Source organism: Mirounga leonina, unplaced genomic scaffold (assembly GCF_011800145.1).
Source record: "Mirounga leonina isolate KUSES-001 unplaced genomic scaffold, KU_Mleo_1.0 Mir_174, whole genome shotgun sequence".
NCBI classification, from domain to species: Eukaryota; Metazoa; Chordata; class Mammalia; order Carnivora; family Phocidae; genus Mirounga; species Mirounga leonina.
Window position 1 is genome coordinate 15,889,832 of NW_023270451.1, and position 22,415 is coordinate 15,912,246.

General features: G+C 34.5%; 1 protein-coding gene across 4 annotated transcripts in view; it reads left to right on the forward strand.

Moving 5' to 3' along the window:
• Window positions 1-22,415, forward strand: part of RUNDC3B (RUN domain containing 3B) — a 128,398-nt gene that overhangs the window by 9,980 nt on the left and 96,003 nt on the right. For all 4 annotated transcript variants that reach the window (XM_035020492.1, XM_035020493.1, XM_035020490.1 and 1 more), the window contains exon 2: window positions 8,289-8,404. In XM_035020492.1, the coding sequence (XP_034876383.1) occupies window positions 8,289-8,404 (116 nt within the window). The remainder of the gene's footprint in view (window positions 1-8,288; window positions 8,405-22,415) is intronic.

Here is a 22,415-nt window from a genome sequence, read left to right on the forward strand (position 1 = left end):
GCCACTCTTTCTCTCTGCAGGCTTCAAACATATGATTTCTGTAATTCCTCCCCCTTCTCCCAGTTTTTCTAGCTGTACTCTGTGGGAGCATTGGTCTACCACCATTTACTCCATCCTCCTTAGTCTGTTCCCACATTTTTCACCTTCCCCAGTTTTAATTTATACAGCCAACTGATGGTATTTTATATGCCCTCATAAGCAATCTGAAGTCTTTTCTGGAATAGGTTCTATAAATAAATATAGCACCAATTATGCTGTAATCTAATTATCTTTTTGTCTTTTACTAGAATGTGAATTTCTCAAACACTGGAATCATAGTTTATTCAGCATCTAGTTCATTTCCAGCATTTAGTACATAGTAGGCATGTTTATCAAATGAGGTAATTATAACTACTGAAGAATAATAGCAGTGGATGACCATTTCCAAAATAAGGTCGAAGGTTGAATTGAAGAATCATCATCACTTATTTTTTAAAAGTCACCCTAATGATTAATCTCTAATGATATTAGAGTTTTAGTTTGAGTCCTGCATCAGGCTCCTTGCTCAGTGGGGAGCCTGCTTCTCCCTCTGCCTGCTCTACTTGCAGCTCCCCCCGCCTGTGCTCTTTTTTTGTGTTTAACATATGAGGAAAATAATTTATGTCATGCATGCAGAATAGGCTTTTTGGAGGAAAAATATTAGATGAGCATTTATGACTAGTAATGAAAATTCTTTAATTTAATTGAAGCAATTTCTGTTTCAATCAGATTTATTTTATAGTTAAGCCTAACATTGCTAGAGTTCAAACCCAAATATATCTGATTTCAAAACCTATTCTTTCTCCTTATGTGCTTCCTTCAGTGTCTGTGGCTACATATGAACTGGTTCTAAATCGCATGTGGGTATATGTGTTTGTATTTGAGCCATAGAATCAGAAAATGGGAACCTTCATTTTCTTAGCATTTCTGGTGTTCATAAACCATGATTGCTACCTATTAAGTCCTTTAGAAAATCAGTTTACATACAGACACTTGAAATTCTTGCCTCTTTTTCTGTGCTTAGATGTTATTCAGTGAAATGCTGATGCTCTAAAAAGAAAGAGGATATGTGCTAACATTTAGTAATTTTTGTGTAAGTTAAAAATTAAATACTTTATATATGCTATCTCTTTTAATCTTCACAGTAATTTGGTAATTGATTACTGAGGAAACTGAGGTTCAGAGAGGTTAAGTGTCTTGACAGGAATGGATAACAGCAAAGCCAGGTGTGAATCCAAGGCCTTCTGATATTAAAGCCCCAGTTCTTCCTATTGCTGTATTGCTGCTGTGAATATCTAGTTTACTAGATAGTTTACCAATGTTAAAATATGTTACTTGAATATTTTCGTCTGTTATTGGATAAAGAGCATTTGGATTCCAGAAGGATATGTGGTCCAAGGGTATAAAGTATTCTTTATTAAAATGATTTTAATTGGGAGTTCTTTCATATAAGAGATTTAATGAGTTAATTTATGTTAAGATGGGAAGTCTTCTTGGTTTGATAGCTTTCTAATTTTAGATGTTTATTTTTATTTTTTTTGGAAAATTTTGTCTTAGCCTTTTTTTTTTAAGATAGTGCATCTAATGTTATTTTTCATGTTGGGCAGTCTGTTGTCATCAATCTGCTTATATAGCAATACAAGATGTTAATTGTGTAGTATTTCATCCTTAAAGTACTTAGGTTAACAATTCTCTTTAAAAGAAATTTGTCAACATATAGTACATTATTAGTTTTTGATGTAGTGTGTTGGCTAACTGAACATAATAAAAATAAATAAATGAATAAATAAAATAGTGCACTTCACAGGTGCTTAATTAAAAAAGAAAAATAAAAGAAATTTTGTCAGTACAGGTGGGGAAAATATTTTAAAATATACTTTTCTTTTTAGTTTTTATATAGGGTAAAAATTTTAAAGATAGTAAATACTAATAAGAGAGAGACTTAGGCTACCATTTCAGAGAAATTGGTTGGGATTTTTTTTCCTGTGTTCCAATAAAACTTTATTTATAGAAACTGGCAACAGGTTGGATTTGGCCTGTGGTAGTAGTTGCAGACTCTTGCTACAATTATATGTGTAAAGAATTTTTTTCTTATAAAAAGATTAAAATTATAGAAAAATAAAAGTGAAATATACATGATTTTTGGGAATTCTTACTTTCATAATACTTAAAAAAAAAAGGCAAATTTCTGATTCTAAAAGATTTTTTGAGTTTCTGGTGTAAAATATAAGAAAGGAAATAATGAATACCCAACTTTTATATCAACATGGCTGGGACTGGAGGAGATTATGCTAAGTGAAATAAGTCAAGCAGAGAAGGTCAATTATCATATGGTTTCACTTATTTGTGGAACATAAGGAATAGCATGGAGGACATTAGGAAAAGGAAGGGAAAAACAAAGGGAGGGAAATCGGAGGGAGAGATGAACCATGAGAGACTATGGACTCTGAGAAACAAACAGGGTTTTAGAGAGGAGCGGGAAGGGGGGATTGGTTAGCCCGGTGATGGGTATTAAGGAGGGCACGTACTGCATGGAGCACTGGGTGTTACACGAAAACAATGGATCGTGGATCACCACATCAAAAACTAATGATGTATGGTGACTAACATAACATAATAAAATTTTTAAAAAAAAGAGGAAATAAGCTATTATCTACAGTTACTGATATAAATTATATTTAGGTAAATTGTATCCTGTTTCCAGCATCCATGTCCTTTTTGATTATTGATGATGGATATTATATTAATGGCAGAAGATAGTTACCTGCCCCTTTGATAGAGACTACTAGCAGTGATAAACTTATAAGGAATTCTGTAATTTTGGTGTGAAATAGTGGAAATAATTCTGTCTCAGGATTTGGATGTAATGTTCTACTTAAAAATACAACTTACGAATGACTTTTCTGAAATCCTTTTAGTTTTGAAATGTGATGATTCTAGATGCCTTTATGTACTTTGGTTATCTTCAGATATAATTCTGTGGTAAAGAGATTTAATGGTATAGGTAAAAAAATCTGTTTTGTGTGAAATTTATGGTTTTTTTGTTTTTTTAAGAGGGAGAGAGAGTGGCGGGGGGTACGGGGAAGACTGAGGGAAAGGGAGAGAGAGAGAATCCTAAGTAGGCTCCATACCCAGCACAGAGCCCGAAGGTGGGCTCCATCTCACAACCCTGAGATCATGACCTGAGCCCAAATCGGGTCAGACGCTCAACTGACTGAGCCACCCAGGCACCCTGAAATTTACGATTTTTGAGGCATGTTTGCTTATTGTAAGGGGATAGGAATATATTTTTTCCTACTCGATCACTCTGCATATATGTAAATATATATGTATGTATTACTAATGCAGAGCCTTAAATATTAAAGGTGGATTTCCACTTTTTAATAGTTTCTTTCCAATAATGTAGAAATTTAACAGAATAATATATTTTTTTATTTTGTTGTCACATTTTTACTTTTTAATTATTTATAGTTAAAATTATGTTACAAATCTATGACATGGGAGGAATTAGTTTAATGTAGTGTAAATAAGATTTTTTAAACACAGTTTTTGTAACTCTCTCATTTTTCTTGGTATGTTGCCAAAGAGAAAAAGGAAGTTAATGCTTTCTTAGGTTTGAAGGTTTTATTCACAATCATTCTTGTCTATTTCTGACCCAACAAATATTTTCTTTGGGCATTGAAAGTGGAAAAGAGAATCTGTTTAGACAGAGACATTTTAAAAACTGTGCTTAATTATACAACCCTTTTATGAACATTTTTGAATTTTTAATTCTTATGTAAAAGCTGTTACTTAGCCTTGATTTGGTATTTTTAGACATTCATCAAATTGTCATTTCATTATTTTAAAATCAGTCCTCTTCAGGAAATAGATGACTAATATTAATGTCATCACTATCAGGAAATAGCTCAGCATCTGTGTGATATTTTTTTAGATGTATTGAAATTCTTTTTACAGGTTTGGTTTTTATAGCACATCTTAGCTAGTTACTGTGTTATGGAGGAAAAGATTCTCATTATTTTGGCATAATGGAGCTAGCTACATGATTCTAGAGAAATAAGTGTTGAGTGGGAAGACTTGGCTAGCTACAAGTAAAACATGGATTCTAAGGAACTAAGTTACCTTCTGAAAGTTTGATTTGTGTTGGTAGAAGGAGAGTAGGATATAAATGATGAAGCAAAGGCAGGAAACGTTCTTTTTTTTTTCCTTATCAATCTTGGTATAATAGAATATTTAAAATGCTGTCTCACCCTTAAATATCTTCATGCTTGGAAATAACAGAACTTGTGTCTAAAGGTATGCTTTAGGATATTTGGACTTTGTTTTTATTTTTGTTTTTATTTTTTTTCAGGTGTTGGATTAAAAGTAATTTAGTACTCTGAGATTTACCATTTTAGGTTTTTGTCATGCAAATTTCTGTAGGAATACAAGCTACTGATAACATGATAAAAAGATGCATGTATTTTATTGACTATTGATTGATGCGTGTATGGCTTTTGGTGCTACAAAAATATATGTATTAATACCCACGGCCTTTCTTCCCATTACAATTTACAGTGTAGATAATTTGTTAGGATTTTGTATTATTCCTGGAGGACATTAGTGACTAAAATCTTATCAGATTGTTACATGTACAAATTCAATACTCAGGGGCACCTGGGTGGCTCAGTCGGTTAAGCGTCTGCCTTCGGCTCAGGTCATGATCCCAGGATCCTGGAATCGAGTCCCGCATCAGGGTCCCTGCTCAGCAGGGAGCCTGCTTCTCCCTCTGCCTGCTGCTCCCCCAGCTTGCATGCGCTCTCTCTCTCTCTGTCAAATAAATAAATATCTATTTTAAAAAAAGAAATTGAACATTCAAACCTAGCTCTTTTTGATGAAATAAGTAGTTATTTTTATCTTTAAGTAAAATTTTCACTTCATTTCACTGATGTGCATTCCGATCTTAAATGCCATAATTTTTTAAAGCAATAGATTACTTCTGCCTTGAATGTGATCGTAGAGTCCTACCTAATGAAGATTGGAGGGAAAGATTAAAACATTACAAAGTTTCCTTTTATTTAGGTCAAAAACCAAACTAGGGGTTTTGCTTATTCATTTTAGGAACATTTTTCAATCTCTTACTGAATAAGAACATTATACTTACTTATTCTTATTAAAAGTTTGCTAAGGAATGGCAACATTTCATTTTTCTCCTGTATTGCCAATGAGATGGACATAGGGAACAAAAACAAGTTTTCAAGTCCCTTTTAATCTGGTTTATCTGTTTATCTTCTTTTTGTTTCTATTCATTTACTCATGCATTACATCTGATATTTATCTAACTTGACTATCTTTTAGGTACCAGAGACCACTTCATCAGTGTTGCTTCTTTCTTAGCTGTTCTTATTTTTTCTTTACATAATGGCTTCCGCCTTTGAGTCCTAGGTGTAGTTATAGATAATACCATGTACTGAATGTTAATCCACCGCTGTCAAAATTACTTGTCCTGACCAAAGAAGACTGAAAATTATTTGAATAATTATTTTCTCAGTGCTCTCAAGAATATATAATTACTAGTATTCTAGGAGAAATGTTATTTACATACTAAGAATGCCTTAGGTCGTGGTTCTCAAAATGTACTCCTGGACTTTCACCCCTTCAGAGGTCCAAAAGGTCAGAAATTATTTTCTTAACAGTTTTAAGACAGTATTTGCCTTTTATGTTCCCATTCTTTAACAAGTGTGCAGTGGAGTTTTCCAGAGGCTACATGGTGTATAATATTAAAATAACTTGAATACAGAAACAGATATGAGGATTTATTCTCTTCTATTCAACACAACATTAAAGATATTTGCAAAGAGGTACAACAATGCTATTCTTGCTAATTTTTTGTTGTTTTGGAAAAGACACATTTTATAAAATACATTATTTATGCTAACATGTAATGAATTATTCTGTTTGTAGTTAATAAATGGGGCAGTCCTCACTTTGCACAGTTCCAATATGTACTATTTCAGTTACTACAATTCAGTTAATACCAGGCCTCTAATAACACAGTTCGAGTTTGACTACCAGGATATATTAACTGTGAGTAATTGCATAAAATAAAATTTTGTTGCTGGCACCTTAGTCTACAAATCACTGTGTTAATAACAAATGCACATAATGATCAGTGACCAGTCACATCACTTCTTTCTAAGTCTGCCTAGCGTTGGTCACTGTTCATGTGTTATTAGTCCATGCACAGAAATCAAAACCTGTAGTTGTGTTGCTTCCTTGTGTCTTGGTGATAAACCCACATGATGTTTTACAAAAATGGATAATTGAAAGTGAACTGACCAACAAAGATGAAAATGTGGTGAAGAAACGGAAAGTGCTGACATTGGAAGTGAAATTTGAATTGAACTCAAGTGGAATTATAGAAGAAATAGTTAATCACAAGGACTCCTCGATGGCACAGTTAAACGTCTTACTCTTGGTTTTGGCTCAGGTTGTGATTTCAGGGTCCTGAGATCGAGCCCCGCAGTCTGCTTGAGATTCTCTCTCCCTCTCCCTCTGCCCCTCCCGCTGGTGCTCTCTTTCTCTAATATAAATAAATAAATCTTAAAAAAAAGAAAGAAAGAAAGACAGAGTTAATCATGGGAATACTGACACTGCTGCTATTCAAGGAAATTTAGGTATGCAGCCAGAGGAACTTAGTAAAGGTGAATGTATTGATATAAATGAGCAGAGTGGTTATGACAAAAAGGAGGTCCCAGCAGAAGTGGTGCTGGCAAGCCACTTCACATTATGGGGCCTCTCTGAGATTTTCACAATTGAAAGTGCAAAGGATAAAATGTTGGAAACTGGTCCACACTTAGGAATAATTTGCCAAGGTATAGAAAATATGCTCGGTCCATATTTTTAAGTTATACAGTAAGAACGCAAGCACTGTTCAAACTACTGTTGGTAAATTTTTTTTTTTACAAAGAAAACCCTTAAATTCTCAGTATTTCTAATGTTTTAAATTATAGTATACTATGTAAGTGTTTTACTGTTTTTTTTTCATTCCCCTACACATTATAACTGGCGACGAAAAGAGTTTTTAGTGTAGAGTTTTTAGATGTAATCATATACCCAAATCTCTTTATATTACCCTTTATACTTATCTCCTCTATTTTCTGTCCCGATTGAATAGTATAACCAACAAGCCTAAAACTTAAGAAATAGTTTGTACTCCTTTATCTCCCTCATAGTTTACATTTCTAATTACTTAACAGCTCTTATAGTTTTCCCCATTGCTTCCTTCCTCACTGATTGTCTTTACTTAGGCACTCATTTGTCACCCTTTATAGGGTATGACTATAAAGGGATGGCATGAGGCAATTGCTTGAGATGACAGAACTGTCCTGTATCCCAACTTTGATGCTGGTGACTGAATGTTGTTACATGTTAACAATCATAAACTTTTTTTTGTCTTGCTATGGTATTGGCATGTAAATGTTTCTTTGCTATTCTTTCAAAATAGGGCTTACAAATAAATCAACAAGTACTTACTGACAACAGTGTTCAAGGCATTGTCCTCTTTACTGAAGCTGAGGAAGATATAAATGTGCAGAAGATATGTTTCTGCACATTTATATGTATGTCCCTGAAGGAATTTATATTCTAGTGAGATAGATACTACAGATAACAGCAGTAAAATAAACTGTAATTGTCTCTTAAAGGTCCATACAAACAAAATGCTTGTGCTAGGAATGTGGAGAAAGATAATTCTTCATTGAAGAGGTGGCATTTGAGCTGTCTTGGAAAACACATTGATTATGACAGTCAAAAACAGACAAAGGACATTCTGATAAGGAAAAATATAGCACACTTTACAGATGTGTAATTTTTCCTTTTTATAAAGCTCATAAAAACTTTGGATCTACACTTCATGCATACTTGCATCCTGTTTCATTCAGTTTTGTGCTCAAACTCTTAAAAGCATTTGCGTCTGACACTTAAATTTCTTATAAACAGTAGGGTAGCTTTTAAGTTTTTGGATTTAATAATTTAAGTCATTTTTAAATTCTGATTTTAATGTCTGTGAAGACAGTGAGCTACTCCTAAGTCTTATTGTGTTCAATAGATAGTAAATATATAACTAAAAGCCTGATATTTATGTAAAATTTTCTATTCACAGAGAAAATTTTAATAAGTAGAGTTTTCAGTATATATAATACTTATAAAGTATTTTTATAATACTTCCCCAGATGGCTTTCTTTCCATTTTTCCTACTTAGGTGAATGAATTAACTCTTTTTTTCACAGGTTTTCTGTGAAGACCCTCATTGATCGGTCCTGCTTTGAGACAATTGATGATTCTTCTCCTGAATTTAACAATTTTGCAGCTATTTTGGAACAGATTCTAAGTCACCGGCTAAAAGGTAACAGAATTAATGTATTTCTAGTCTCACAACAACTTTCTTTTTTATAAGCTTGAAATTTTAGAATCAATACAGTCTGGTATAATTTAGATAATAGCCATATTTCATCTTGAGAAACATAAAACTGATTTTGGAATGCCTAATCTTTTGACCTATCCTTTGTCCCTGGAAATGAATTTCTGTTCTCCAATTTATGCCTGTTTCCAGGGTGCATTAAAAATGCTGAGTGCATTAAGTGTCATATACGGGGAGCAGAGTCACTTTCCGTAAGTAATTAAAATGAAGGCTTAAATTAAAAAGTAGCCCATCTTAGAAGGTTACTGGATGGTATTTTAACCAACTTACAAAGAAGCATCCAGGCATTAAGTTTGTTTGCTTAATCTCTACTTCATTAAACTTTGGAATCTTTGAAAAATTTTTCACCATAGTTAAAAGAAGTATGTAAAAAAATATGCTCAACTGTGGTTTTAAAATAAATCAGTAAATATATTTACATTAGAAAGATAAATCTCTTAAAATTTAGAAGGTAAGATGGGAGCCGTGGTCTCTCAGAATTATAAAATATGTTTACTAAAAATACCTGTAAAATATAGATGATAACACCAAGAAATATTATGTAGCATAATTCTTAGTAGTAATAATAATAACTTTATTACATTAATTCCGTTATCTTGTCTTCCTAAAGGAAACCTGATCATCAGATGTTTTCACTTAACTTTTTATTATCTTTATTACCTTATTGGTATAGTTTAAAATCAGTAATCTGCTTTGGTAATATAACTTATTAGAATCTCAAATTTAAGCTAAAGGATAATTCTTTTTTATGCTTTTTGATGCTGAAAGCCTCAGGTTTTACTCCTAAGTTTTTAAATCCGTTGAGCAGTCCTATGGGCCTATAACAAAGGGTTGAATTTAATTACATGGGAAAACAAAATCTGGATTCAGTCAGCCCTTTGCAATTTAAAATGAGGTCCATAAAATCACTGATGCTTTTCTGTTAAAAGTTTGTTATTTTGCATTTAAAAAGTTATGTTTCTTATTTTTGCTGCTCTGTATTTCCTAAATTTTCTGCCATTAATGTTACCTTTTATGTGAAAATAAGTTTTTATAAAAGCAAAGGATAGGAGAGTATTTTGAGATATTGTCTGGGTTACTATATTGTGTGGTGATAATATTTAAAAATTTTACATATAAATTTATAAATAATACATGACTAAAAAACACATGCAACACAGTAGACCTTGGTGTACCTTAATGTTCACAAATATTTTATCATAAGACTTCAATTCCCTTAATTCAGTATACCATTTAGCATATGATTCACTCACAAAATACATAAGCAGTTATCAGCAGAAAACAGGCCATGTTGAGATATCCATGCTGAGTGATTGGGCAGACTCATGACCACATACATGGGACCCCTCCTGCACACTAGCCTGCCATCTTCTGAGTCCTGCCTCAGCAAAATCTAGATGATAGACCTTTAGAATTACTTAACAGTGAGTGTCATTTCTGAGAAGCCAGTGAACTACCATGTTGAAAATAGAATCCCTAGTTGATTTATGGATAAGAATTCCACTAGTATGATTAAGACAGTAAGAATGATGATACAGTGGAATTTGTGTTAATTTTTGAAGCTAAGTAAAATTAGTAATTTAAAATATGCTTTTAAAAAAAGTTTCTGTAGATTGACTAATGTGGTCACTGTGGTTAGTGGTCGCTGTGGTTAGTATAGATATGAATTATGAATTGATCTTTAACTTTTGAGATGAAGTATTTTAAAGACTCAAGTGTCTACAGACTTCCATATATTATTTTAGTATTCTAGCACATAACAAATTGCTTTTATTTTTGGAGAAATTATATGATTATTTTGATAGTACACCTAAAATTTAGTATATAGCAACTAATTTTTCCAATGTTTGTCTTTATAGAAGTACAGATTTAAAATATATAACTTTGTGGGTTTGTGAGATACACTTTTCTCCAGCTACTTTTTATTTTTTAAATAAAAGGGCATTTAGTTTAAATATTAAATTTTTCAGAGAAAGATAAAATCCACCCCCAGGCACAAAATAGGCTCTGTTGACACAGGTAATGTGGAAAACTTGAAACAGTTATTTCTTTATTCATTTTAAAAGTCCCATAATTGAAGAAAAGGAAGCTTTTAAAATGACATGCATTAATCCTGTTTGCAGTTATTATGCAATAAAATGATCTTACTTTCCTGGAATATAGCTGAGAACTAGGAACTAATCAGAAAATATAGAATTCAAAGAGACCTCAGTTTAGATCTTCACTAATTTTTGGACTTTTATTTTTTTTAAAGTATCATCCTTCTCTCCACCCCATCTGCACCTGCGCTAATAAAAGCAAGTATAGATGCTGGGTGTGTAAGTGGAATGTCTTGTTGAAGCGGATTGGGGAAATGGGGCATTTTACCTGCTCAGCAGCAGTTGTACCCCACCCTACAACTCCATAGCACCACTTCAGGTAGTGCCATGAATCGCACATTAAAAATTATTCTAGGCTCTCTCCTGAAGCAATCCACGCAACGATATTTGTGATTGGTGGACGTACAGTCTTTGTTTTAATACTTCTGATGTGTGAACTTAGGATAGTAAAGCAATTCATCACATTTTGGGGCAGTTTAGATTCTTAGAAAAATCTTATATAAATAAAGCCAACCTATCTGACTAGCTTTGATCTCTTTTCTGCCACTTTTTTCAGTATTGAGCCTAATAAATATGAAAAGATTGCTATTATATAGCCCTTTCTCCTCAGTCCCCCTTTTTTCTAGGTAATGTATCTCTACTTCCTTCAACATTCTGGAACCACCACTATCTTATTCTTCTGGCTTATCACTGGTTTATTAGTATTGCTCTTAAAATCTGATACTCAGAGCTGAGTAAAGTGCTTCAGAGAGGTGAATTCTATATTAGTTCAGAACTTATGATTACACTGACATTTTGATTCCCATATCACACTTTTGGTTTACATTGAAATTAAGACCATCAAATCCTGTAGTTTTTAAAAAATGGAACTATTCCTTATTTTATGTTTTAATTAGTTCTCTAATGAGTTGCCTGTGTACAAGTTTGCTAGGGATAAATACAGTATTATTTCCTTTGTCATCCACTTTAGAGATGGATGAACTGGCTATAAAAAAGAAATTTAGGAGAACTTCTAAAGATGAAGGGGACATACTTTTCCCATTTCTCTCACTAAGTATATCTAAAACCCTGGACATTAGTATATAAAACAAATAAAAGAAGACTCCAAAAGGTTAGAGGGAAGAAGGGAGACTTTCTAGGGACTGTAAGACTTCGGGAATGACTTGATGGGTTCTTTGAATTTTCTGATTGCCTTGTATAGCCAAGACTGGATAAGCCAATAGATTATAAACATCAGGTACAGAAAGCAAGGCAAAAGACTTTTATTTTTAATTTTTTTAAAGATTTATTTATTTTAAAGAGAGAGAGCATGAGCAGGAGGTGCAGAGGGAGAGAGAATCTCAAGCAGACTCCACACTGAGCGCAGACTCCGACGCAGGGCTCAATCTCATGGCCCCGAGATCATGACCTGTGCTGAAACCAAGAGTCAGATGCTTAATCAGGTGACCCAGGTGGCCCAAGGAGGAAGACTTTTAGACATTCCCTCCTCTACTTTAGCCAAATGCCGCAGAAAAAGTGTGGTACCACCCCCACCTAGCCCAGAAAAAGCTAAATGGGGAACTTAGAATTCCCTCCTCATGAGATATAACAGAGTGTCCCACCACCACCATCAGAATGGTATCAGAGAGGGTCAAGCAGAGAACTGGGACTTCTTCCCTCCTGGCTGATGGTGAGCCTTCTCTTCCCATTTTACCTCCCACTCCCACCATGTTAATGAAGAACCTGGACTTCCATTCCCACCCAGCAGTAATGAGGGGTCATTTCCCTGCCATCCTGAGGCTGTGTCAGAAGAGACCTGTTGGAGACTTGTGTCTTTCACCATCACCCAGCAGTAACAAGGCTACTCCCAGTGCATTGTCAATGGAGACCATGTAGAAAGCCTGGACTCCTACCTCCACCCAGCAGTAGTGAGGGCTCCCCACAGTCAAATGTCAGTGGAGGCCAACTGGGAAAAGTGGACTTTTCCCTCCACTTGGCAGTAATGAAGTGGTGCCCCCTACACCTGCCCTTCCCCTGCTAGAACTGTCAGAGAAAGCCAGTGAAAACAAGTTTTAAATAAGGTCCTGAGACTTATAATATGAACATGTCCAGGTTTCATTTGAAGATCACTCATCATACCAAGAACCAGGAAGATCTCAAATTGAATGATAAAAGACAATCAATTGATAGCAACACTGAGATGTCAGAGGTATTAAGTATTAGTGACAAAAATCATAAATTGGTCATGATAAAAATGCTTCAGTGAGCAGTTACAAACATGCTTAAAACAAACAAAAAAGTAGATAACATCACCAAAGAAATAGAAGATATAAAAAAGAACCAAATAGAAATTTTGTTACTGAGAAGTACAAAACCAAAATAAAAAACTCAATGGATAGTCTCAACAGGAATATGGAGGGGACAGAGGAAAGAATCCGTTGGGGCGCCTGGGTGGCTCAGTCATTAAGTGTCTGCCTTTGGCTCAGGTCATGATCCCAGGGTCCTGGGATCGAGCCCCACATCCTGCTTGGCGGGAAGCCTGCTTCTCCCTCTCCCACTCCCCCTGCTTGTGTTCCCTCTCTCACTGTGTCTCTCTCTGTCAAACAAATAAAATCTAAAAAAAAAAAAAAAAAAAAATCCGTGAACTAGAAGACAAAAACGTAGAAATTTTTTAGTCTAAACAACAAAGACTAAAAATAATCTAAAATTAAAAAGTGGACTTAAAAGAAATAGACCTCAGGGACCTGTGGGACTATAACAAAAGATTTAACTCTCTTTTCATCACAGTATCTCTGAGAGAAGAAAGAGGAAGGGACTGAAAATGAGCTAAAAATATATGGCTGAAAATTCCCAAATTTGTCAAGGGATGTAAACATACAGATTTGAAAAACTGAGTGAATCATAGTGTAAATCCAAAGAAATTCATGCCAAGACACATTATAATTAAACTTTTGAGAAATAAAGACAAAGAGAAAATGTTGAAAGTAGTAGAAGTATTACACCCTGTCTGTAAGGGAAAAACAATTTGAATGACAGCAGATCTCTCATCAGAAACCATGGAAGCACTTCCTAAGAGAAAAATGCCAAAACAGACTTCTATATCTAGCAGAATTATCCTTCTGTAATAAAGGGAAAATCTAGACATTCTCAAGTCAAGGAGAACTAAGGAATTTTTTGCCAGTAGACTTGCTAGAGAACTGTCTTCAAGCAGAAATGAGATGATAAAAGAAGCAAGAAAGAACACGGTAAATACAATAGGCTTTCCGTTTTTTTAGTTCTCTGTTCTCTCTGTTTTTGATTTCTGTTTTCCTTTTCTTGTCTTCCTGTGGATTACTTGAATGTTTTTTGGAATTCCATTTTTGTCTCTCTGTATTGTTTTTGAGTGCATCTCTTTGTATAGATTTTTTAGTGGTTGCTCCAGGTACTACTTTGTATATCCATAATTTATCACAGTCTATGAATGTCATCAGTTTCCAGTCTTAAATTTAAAAGCCATACCTTTCTTCATTTCCCTTCATTCTCCTCCATTGATAATATAATTGCTTTAAAAAATTAAAAATAGAACTACCCTGTAATCCAGTAATCACACTACTGGGTATTTATCCAAAAAATACAAACACAGTAATTTGAAAGGATATATGTATCCCAAACTATGGAAGCAGCCCGTGTTCATCGATAGATGAATGGATAAGAAAAATGTGGTATATTGGGACACCTGGGTGGCTCAGTCAGTTAAGCATCTGCCTTCAGCTCATGTCATGATTCCAGGGTCCTGGGATTGAGTCCTGCATCAGGCTCCCTCCTCAGCAGGGAGCCTACTTTTCCCTCTACCTGCCACTCCCTCTGCTTGTGCTCGCTCTCTATTTCTCTGACAAATAAAAAATTAAATCTTTTAAAAAATGTGCCATATATATACACACACACACATACATAATGGATATTATTTAACCACAAGAAAAAATAGGGTGCCTGGTTGGTTCAGTTGGTTAAGCGTCCAACTCAATTTCAGCTTAGGTCATGATCTCAGCATGGTGTGATTGAGCCCCTCCAGGGGCTCCACACTGGGCATGCAGCCTACTTAAGATTTTCTTTCTCCTTCTGCCCCTCTCCCTGCCCCCACTTGCACTTGAGCTATCACTCTCTCTAACAAAAACAAACAAACAAAAGAATGAAATTTTGCCATTTGCAAAAACATGGATGGGTCTAGAGAGTATGATGCTGAAAAAAATAAGTCAAGGAAAGACAAATACTATATGATTTCACTCATGTGAAATTTAACAAAGAAAACAAGTGAACAAAGGAAAAACAAAGAGATAAACCAAGAAAAAAACTTTTAACTATCATAGAGAACAAGTGCATAATTACCAGAGAGGAAATGGTGGTAGGGGAATTAAGAGTATACTTATCATGAGGAGCACTGAGTAATATATTGAACTGTTGAATCACTGTATTATACACCTGAAACTAATATAACAGTATGTTAACTATACTGGAATTAAAATAGAAAACTTGAAAAATACATATAATTACTTTAAATATCCCCCTACAAAAGATTAGAACCACATTAAAGTGTTATAATTTTTGTTTCCACTGTTAAATTTAACTGAGAACACTCAAGAGGAGAAGGCCAGCCTATTTTAGGTTGCTAATGTGTCTAGCACAGAGTCTGGGACATACAAGACAAGGAAACGTACCTGCTATGTCATTTTTTGGCTTCCAAGGTCCCTAACCAGTCTTCCTTTTATTCTCCATCTTCAGAATATTCTCATACTTGTTTTATGTGTAATGTCCAGAGTTTGCAGTTGTATTTAGCAAAAGGAAAGTACATCTACTTTATCTTGTCTGGAACCAGAATTCTCCTTTAATTTTTTAATGTGAAGAACTACATCAATAGTTTTCCTACTGTTAAATCATCCATATATTCTTGGGATAAATCCAACTTGAGCCTCATGTATTGTTTTAATATACTTGGCCAGATTTAGGATTTAGGTTTGTTAATCCTGTAGGAGTTTTGGTTCTATGTAATTTCTCTGTTTTGTACTTGTTTTGGTTTTTGTTATCAAGATTTTATTATCTTCACTAAATGAATCAGAGGTGTTTTATCTTTTTTCATTCTTTGTAAGAATTTTCCATAAGTTTGGAATTGTCTGTTAGATTTTGCCAGTAAAAACCCTGGGCCAGGTAGGGTATGTGCGTGCTTATAGGTCTCTTTAGGTTGTTGACGACTTCTCGTCTATATTCTTTCCCACTATCAGTTTTTTTCTTTTCTATGCCCTCTTAATTGTTTAATCCCTAGTTAGTTGCAGTTTTTCCTTTCAATGTAACACATTTAAAATAGCTAAATTTATATAAATGGTTTTAAAAAGTTGAAGCTCACTGAAGAGATCTAAAGACTAAAACTTACGGCACATATTCATCTTTATAACATTGTTTTAAAACTGAGATTCTGTTTTCTTTAAAAAAACTTATACCCTACCCTCATTATGTGTGAAGCATCTTCCCCTTCTTCTGAAGGATATGTGTTTCATTTATGTTGCTCTTAAGGACTGAAAATTCCATCAGTGGATACCTGGTGCTATTATCTTCCATGCAATTGTCGGCCAGTTGGTCCCCTTTTGCATTTCTAATACTATTGGTTCTTTTTCTCTTTTTTTCCATAAACAATATTGACAGAGATTTGTTAATTTTATTAGTCTTCCAAGTAATTAACTTATGGCTTTTTTGATCATTTATGTATGCTAATCATATTATTTCTTATGTTATATTTTCTTTGGGCCTATTTTGTTATGTTGGGCTCGTAGCAGATTATTTTTCAAAGTTCTCTCCAAGTAATGCTTTGGTTACATGTATGGGTTGGGATATGTAATATTTTTATTAATATTCATTTTAAGGTAAATTCTACTTCTCATTATTATTTATTTTTTAGCTTATGTATTATTTAGAAGTTAGTTTTGAATGTTACTGGAAATAAGAATTTTACCTTTTCATTTTTACTTCTATGTTAATGAGATTATCAAAGAATTTGGTCTGCATGGCAGATTTTTTGTAATTTTTAAGTTCTGCTTAATGGCCTACCTTATGGTTAGTTTTAATAAATGTTTCATCTTGGGCGCCTGGGTGGCTCAGTTGGTTAAGCGACTGCCTTCGGCTCAGGTCATGATCCTGGAGTCCCGGGATTGAGTCCCGCATCGGGCTCCCTGCTCGGCAGGGAGTCTACTTCTCCCTCTGACCCTCCTCCCTCTCATGCTCTCTCTCATTCTCTCTGTCTCAAATAAATAAATAAAAAATCTTTAAAAAAAAAAAAATAAATGTTTCATCTTTAGAAGAATGTGTATTCTCTAGTTGTTGATTATGTTCCTGAAGTGTTATTTACATTTTTGATAGCTTGATCTATTAATAACTTAAAAATTTGAAACTTTTATTATTCTGATGAATTTATCAAGTTACTCTTATAGATCTGTTTTTGCTTTCTCTATTTTGAGTCTGTTTTGATATATTCAGTTTTAGGATTTTTATAGGTTCCCTTATTTCCTCTTTATCATTTTTGGCTTCTTAAGGATTTCTGTGATTTTTTTCATGTGCTCCCTCAGAGGGAGAGGCAGAGAATCTGAAGCAGACTTCCAGCTGAGCCTGGAGCTGAGGAGGGCTCTATCACACTACACTGAGGTCATGACCTGAGCAGAAACCAAGAGTCAGACATTTAACCAACTGAGCCATCCAGGCTCCTCAATGTGCTAACTATATTTTTAAGTGTGTTTGTTATATTTTACCCAGCATTTCCAATTTTCCTTTTGTTCTGTGTTGCGTAGCAAGAGGATGTTCCTAAAATTCCATGTTCCCACTCCATAGATAAATTATTGCTATCTCTAAAGAGAGCTCCAAAACTTTCTCTTCTTTTCTTCCTTGAAAATTATCCTTGGGCGCCTGGGTGGCTCAGTCGTTAAGCGTCTGCCTTCGGCTCAGGTCATGATCCCAGGGTCCTGGGATCAAGTCCCACATCGGGCTCCCTGCTCCGCGGGAAGCCTGCTCTCCCTCTCCCACTCCCGCTGCTTGTGTTCCTGCTCTCGCTATCTCTGTCTCTTTCAAATAAATAAATAAAATCTTTAAAAAAAAAAAAAAGAAAGAAAATTATCCTTGCCCTTTGTTGTTGATGTGAGTGAATAGCTAAACTTAATGGGCAAAGTATGTAACATCAAAATAAAACAACTGTGGCCCTTATTTTAAGTATTTATTAGTTCCTTTTAGATAGTCTCTACTATCATGTGATTAAAAATATTTTTCATTAAAAAATACTCAAGGGTGCTGGGTGGTGCAGTCGGTTAAGTGTTGGAGTCTTGATTTCAGCTCAGGTTATGATCTCAGGGTCCCTGGATTGAACCCTGCATAGGGCTCTGTGCTCAGTGGGGAGTCTGCTGGAGATTTCTCTCTCTCCCTCTCCCTCTGCCCTTCAATCTCTCTCTCCCTCTTAAAAAAAAAAACAACACTCAGGCATGTATATATATTTGTACAGTATATATCATATATGCTCTAATATGTAATCAGTTTATTATATATGTTAATGTTTGTGTGATATAGTATATAATGTATTATATTTTTTTAAGTTAAGACACCCCCTTTTTCCTATGTCCCTCTATTTATATAAATCCACCTATTTCCATTCTGTGGTCTTGGGTTTTAATTTCTTTTTTTTTCCCTTTGGATGCAAGATTCCTTTTTTTTTTTTTTTTAAGATTTTATTTATTTGAGAGAGAGAGAGCATGTGCACGAGCAGGGGGTGCACAGAGGGAGAGGGAGAAGCAGATTCCCCACTGAGCAGGGTGTCTGCAGGGTTCTTTTCTACTTGAGCATGAAGTTTACTCCTGCTTATTACCCATTGAAGCTTTTATTTGAGTAGTCATTTCATTTTCCAGTTCCATTGCATTCTTCTGCTTCCTTTTTATTCCTTTCTTTCTAGCCAGTTCTCTCTCTTTTTTAAGATTTATTTATTTTAGAGAAAAAGAGAGAGCAAGGGGGGAGGTGGAGAGGGAGAGGAAGAGAGAGTCTCAGCACAGAGCCCAACTCGGGACTTGATCTCACAACCCTAAGATCAGGACCTGAGCTCAAACCAAGAGTCAGACACTTAACAACTGCACCACTCAGGCACCCCTCCAGCCGGTTTTTAATAAGCTTTTCTTACAGATGGTTTTTCTCTTTCCTCTGCTGTTATTATTGCATTCTGAGCTTTGCATTTCATTCTTCATATCTCTGGCAAATTTCCTAAGAAAACTTCCCTTATTTTTCTACTGTATCCTTTTTCAGGCAGCATGGGTTCTATTTAATCTTACGTCTTTTACTATACTGTACTCTTTACCATATTATAGCCTTCAAAAATTACAGTGGAAAAACCTAACTGAATTTACAGTTCTAGCCAAGATGGAGTAAGCCCACTATGATACAAACTGTTAGAGTCTGTTCAGGCTGCTATAGCAAAATGCCACAGATTGGGTGGCTTAAACAACAGAAATTTATTTCTCACAGTTCTGGAGGCTGGAAAATCCAAAATCAAGGTACTAGCTGATTGTGATTCTGGTGAGAACTTTTTTCCTGGCTTGTAGATGGTCACCTTCTTGCTGTGCCCTCACATGGCAGAGAGAAAGAGTGCTTTCTGATGTCCTTGCTTATAAAGACACTAGTCCAATCAGATCAGGACCCCACCCTATGACCTCATTCAACCTTAATTACCTATATAATCACGTTGGGTGTTAGGACTTCAACATGTGACTTTAGAGGGAAGTAATTCAGTCCATATCACTCTCCCACTGACTGCATCTAAAAACTCTGGACAGAATACAGAAAACTGCCACTTGTATACTTTGAAAAATAAACAGTAGCAGCCAGATTGAAGAAAGATATCAAAATTTGAAGAGGAATTTTTATAGGAGTGAGTGTCCAGTGTGTTTTTGTTCCTTCCTGTATCCTCGGGCTTTAACCCGAGATGGCCTCAGTTCTTTTTTGGCTTCAGTTCTTAATTGCACTGTGGATGCAGAGAGCAAAAACTCCAACAGTAACCTTCTCTTTCTGGCCAGAGGATAAGGAATCAGGGAGTGTTGGAGTCTTCCCATTTTTTTTTCTCTTTTTCCTTGCTGCTTTCCACCCAAGTGCAGCTTAAGTTGCCCAAATCTGTTTGACAGTGGGGGAGAGAGGTAAAAAAGTTCTGATAAAAGGGAAAAACCTTTCATCAGGCTAGAGAAATTAATAAAGGAAGGACCTGGACACTGAAAATTATATCAGGGAAGAGAGAGCTAGAAAAAAGAATGTCCTAGTTCTGTATGCTAATGAGCAGCATGAGTCCTGGCTTCACACCCAAGATTCTGAGCACTGAGCTAGGATACTGCCCAAGTCCCAGAATGGCATGTATATATGGGCAAGACCCAAAGAATCATAGCAAAGACTTTGCAAACTGAATATTGGAACCTCTGCCCATGTAAGAGATAAGAAAGAACTTGGCTATCTGAATTTAACCAGGTCGATTGCCTCCCCCAAAAAAATCAAAACAAAAATCAACATACTCCAATGGATTTCAACAGAATTCAGAGTTTAAAGATAATATTAAAAACATCTAGTGTAAAACCCAAAATTGCTTCACATTTGAATAACTAGGAAAATATGACCAGTTCTCAAAAGAAGACAAAGATGCCAATCCTGAGATTAATTACCAAAGATATTATAGCAGCCATTATAACCATGCTTCATGATGAAAACATTCTTGAAATGAGTAAAAAAAAAAACAAGTTCTGAACTGAGAAATACAAACCTTTAAAAAGAACAAATGTAAATTTAAGAATGCAGTACAATATCTGAAAACACTATGTAGGGCTCTCTAGCAGAATGGAGATAGTAGAGGTGTTTATGAATTTGAAAATAGATCAATAGAAATTACCTAGTCTGAAGAACAGAGCTTCCGAGACCTTTTGGACCATAGCAAAAGATACAGCAGGTAGCAGGCAACAGTATCTTTAAAGTTCTAAAAGAATATAACTGCAAACTCAGAATTCTATATCCAGTGGAAACATACTTTAGGAGTAAAGGCAAAGAAATACTCAGATGAAGGAAAACTAGAATTGTTACTACAAGACCTGATCTAAAAGAACGCTAATGAAAGTTCTTCCCTTTACAAAGGGAGATGGGAAACTTGGAACTTCATCAGTGAAGAAAGAACAACAGAAATGGTGAATATCGAAGTCAAGTAGCAAATTTTATTTCTCAAGATCTTTAATATATGACTATTGAAAGTGAAAATTACCAACACTGGTTGGGAGGTTTTATATTTTCATGTAAAAGTGACATTTAAAATAAAAAGCAGAAAGTAAAGGGTCATCTCTTTTTCTTGAAATAGTAAAATAAAAACTCTAAATAGGCTGTTAAAGATTAGGTATGATTTTGTAAGTGCTAAAGCAGTGACTATAAAATACTGAGAGATTTGGCCAAAAAGCCAATAAATAGATTAAAATGGAATGCTAAAAATACTCAAATGATCTAAAAGAAGGGAGGAAAAAATGAAGGGGTAAACAAAAAACAATAAAATAGTAAACCTAAATCCAGCCGTATTTGTAAATGCATTAAGTACACATTATTTATTGGAAATATAAATTGCATTAAATATAAATGATGTGTCAATTGAAAGAGATTGGGTAAAAAGAATAGACTCAATATATAAAGAAATGCACTTTAAATATAGTGATACAGATAGGTTAAAAGTAAAAGGATAGAAAAAAGATATTGCATGCAAAAACTAATGGAAAGTTGGAGTGACTATATTAACATCAGGCAAAGTAGAGTTTACAATAAGGAAAACTGATGGGATTGAAGGTGAATATTTACCTAATAAAAAGGGTCACTTTGCCAAGAAGATAAAACAAATCCTAAACAACAGAACTTCAAAGAGCAAAAGCTGATAGGACTAGAGAACTAAAAAATAGAAAAATTCACAATTACATGTGGCATCTTCAGCAATCCTTTCATAATTATAGATCAAGTAGACCTAAAAGCAGTAAGGACAGAAAAGATCTGAACAATATTATCAATCAACTGACTTGACATTTATAAAACAACTTATTCAACAACTGCAGAATGTATATTCTTTTCAAGGGCAAATAGAATATTCAAAAATATCTAATTCTGAGTCATAACACACAAATCTTTTAACAAATTTGAAAGAATTGAAATCATGTAAAGTATGTTATCTGATTATAAACAAAGATCTGAAAAATCACCAAATATTTGAAAATTAAAAAAACAAACAAACTTGTAAATAACTCATGGGTCAAAGAGGAAGTCTCAAGGAAAATTACAAAGTATTTTAAGTTGATGAAAAATGAAAATGCATCATAGAAGAGAACGTCACAAGAAAAAATTAAAGGCCAATATCCCCGATGAACATAGATGCACAAATCCTCAACTAAATATTAGTAAACTGAATTCAACAACACATTAAAAGTATAATATACCATGATCAAGTGGGATTTATTCCAGGGATGCAAAGCTGGTACAACATTTGCAAGTTAGTGTGATACACTGCATTAACAAAATGAAGGATAAAAATCATGATTATTTCACAGATATGTTTGACAAAATTAACATCCATTTTTGATAAAAATTCTCAATGAAGCGGATATAGAGGGAACATGCTTCAACATAATAAAGACCATATATGACAAGCCCACAGCTAATGCCATACTCAACAGTGAAAAGCTAAAAGCTTTTCCTCTAAGATAAGGAATAAGGCAAGAATGCTCACGCTTACCCCTTTTTTTCAACAAAGTGTTGGAAGTCCTAACCAGAGCAATTAGGCAAGAAAAAGAAATAAAAGGCACCCATAT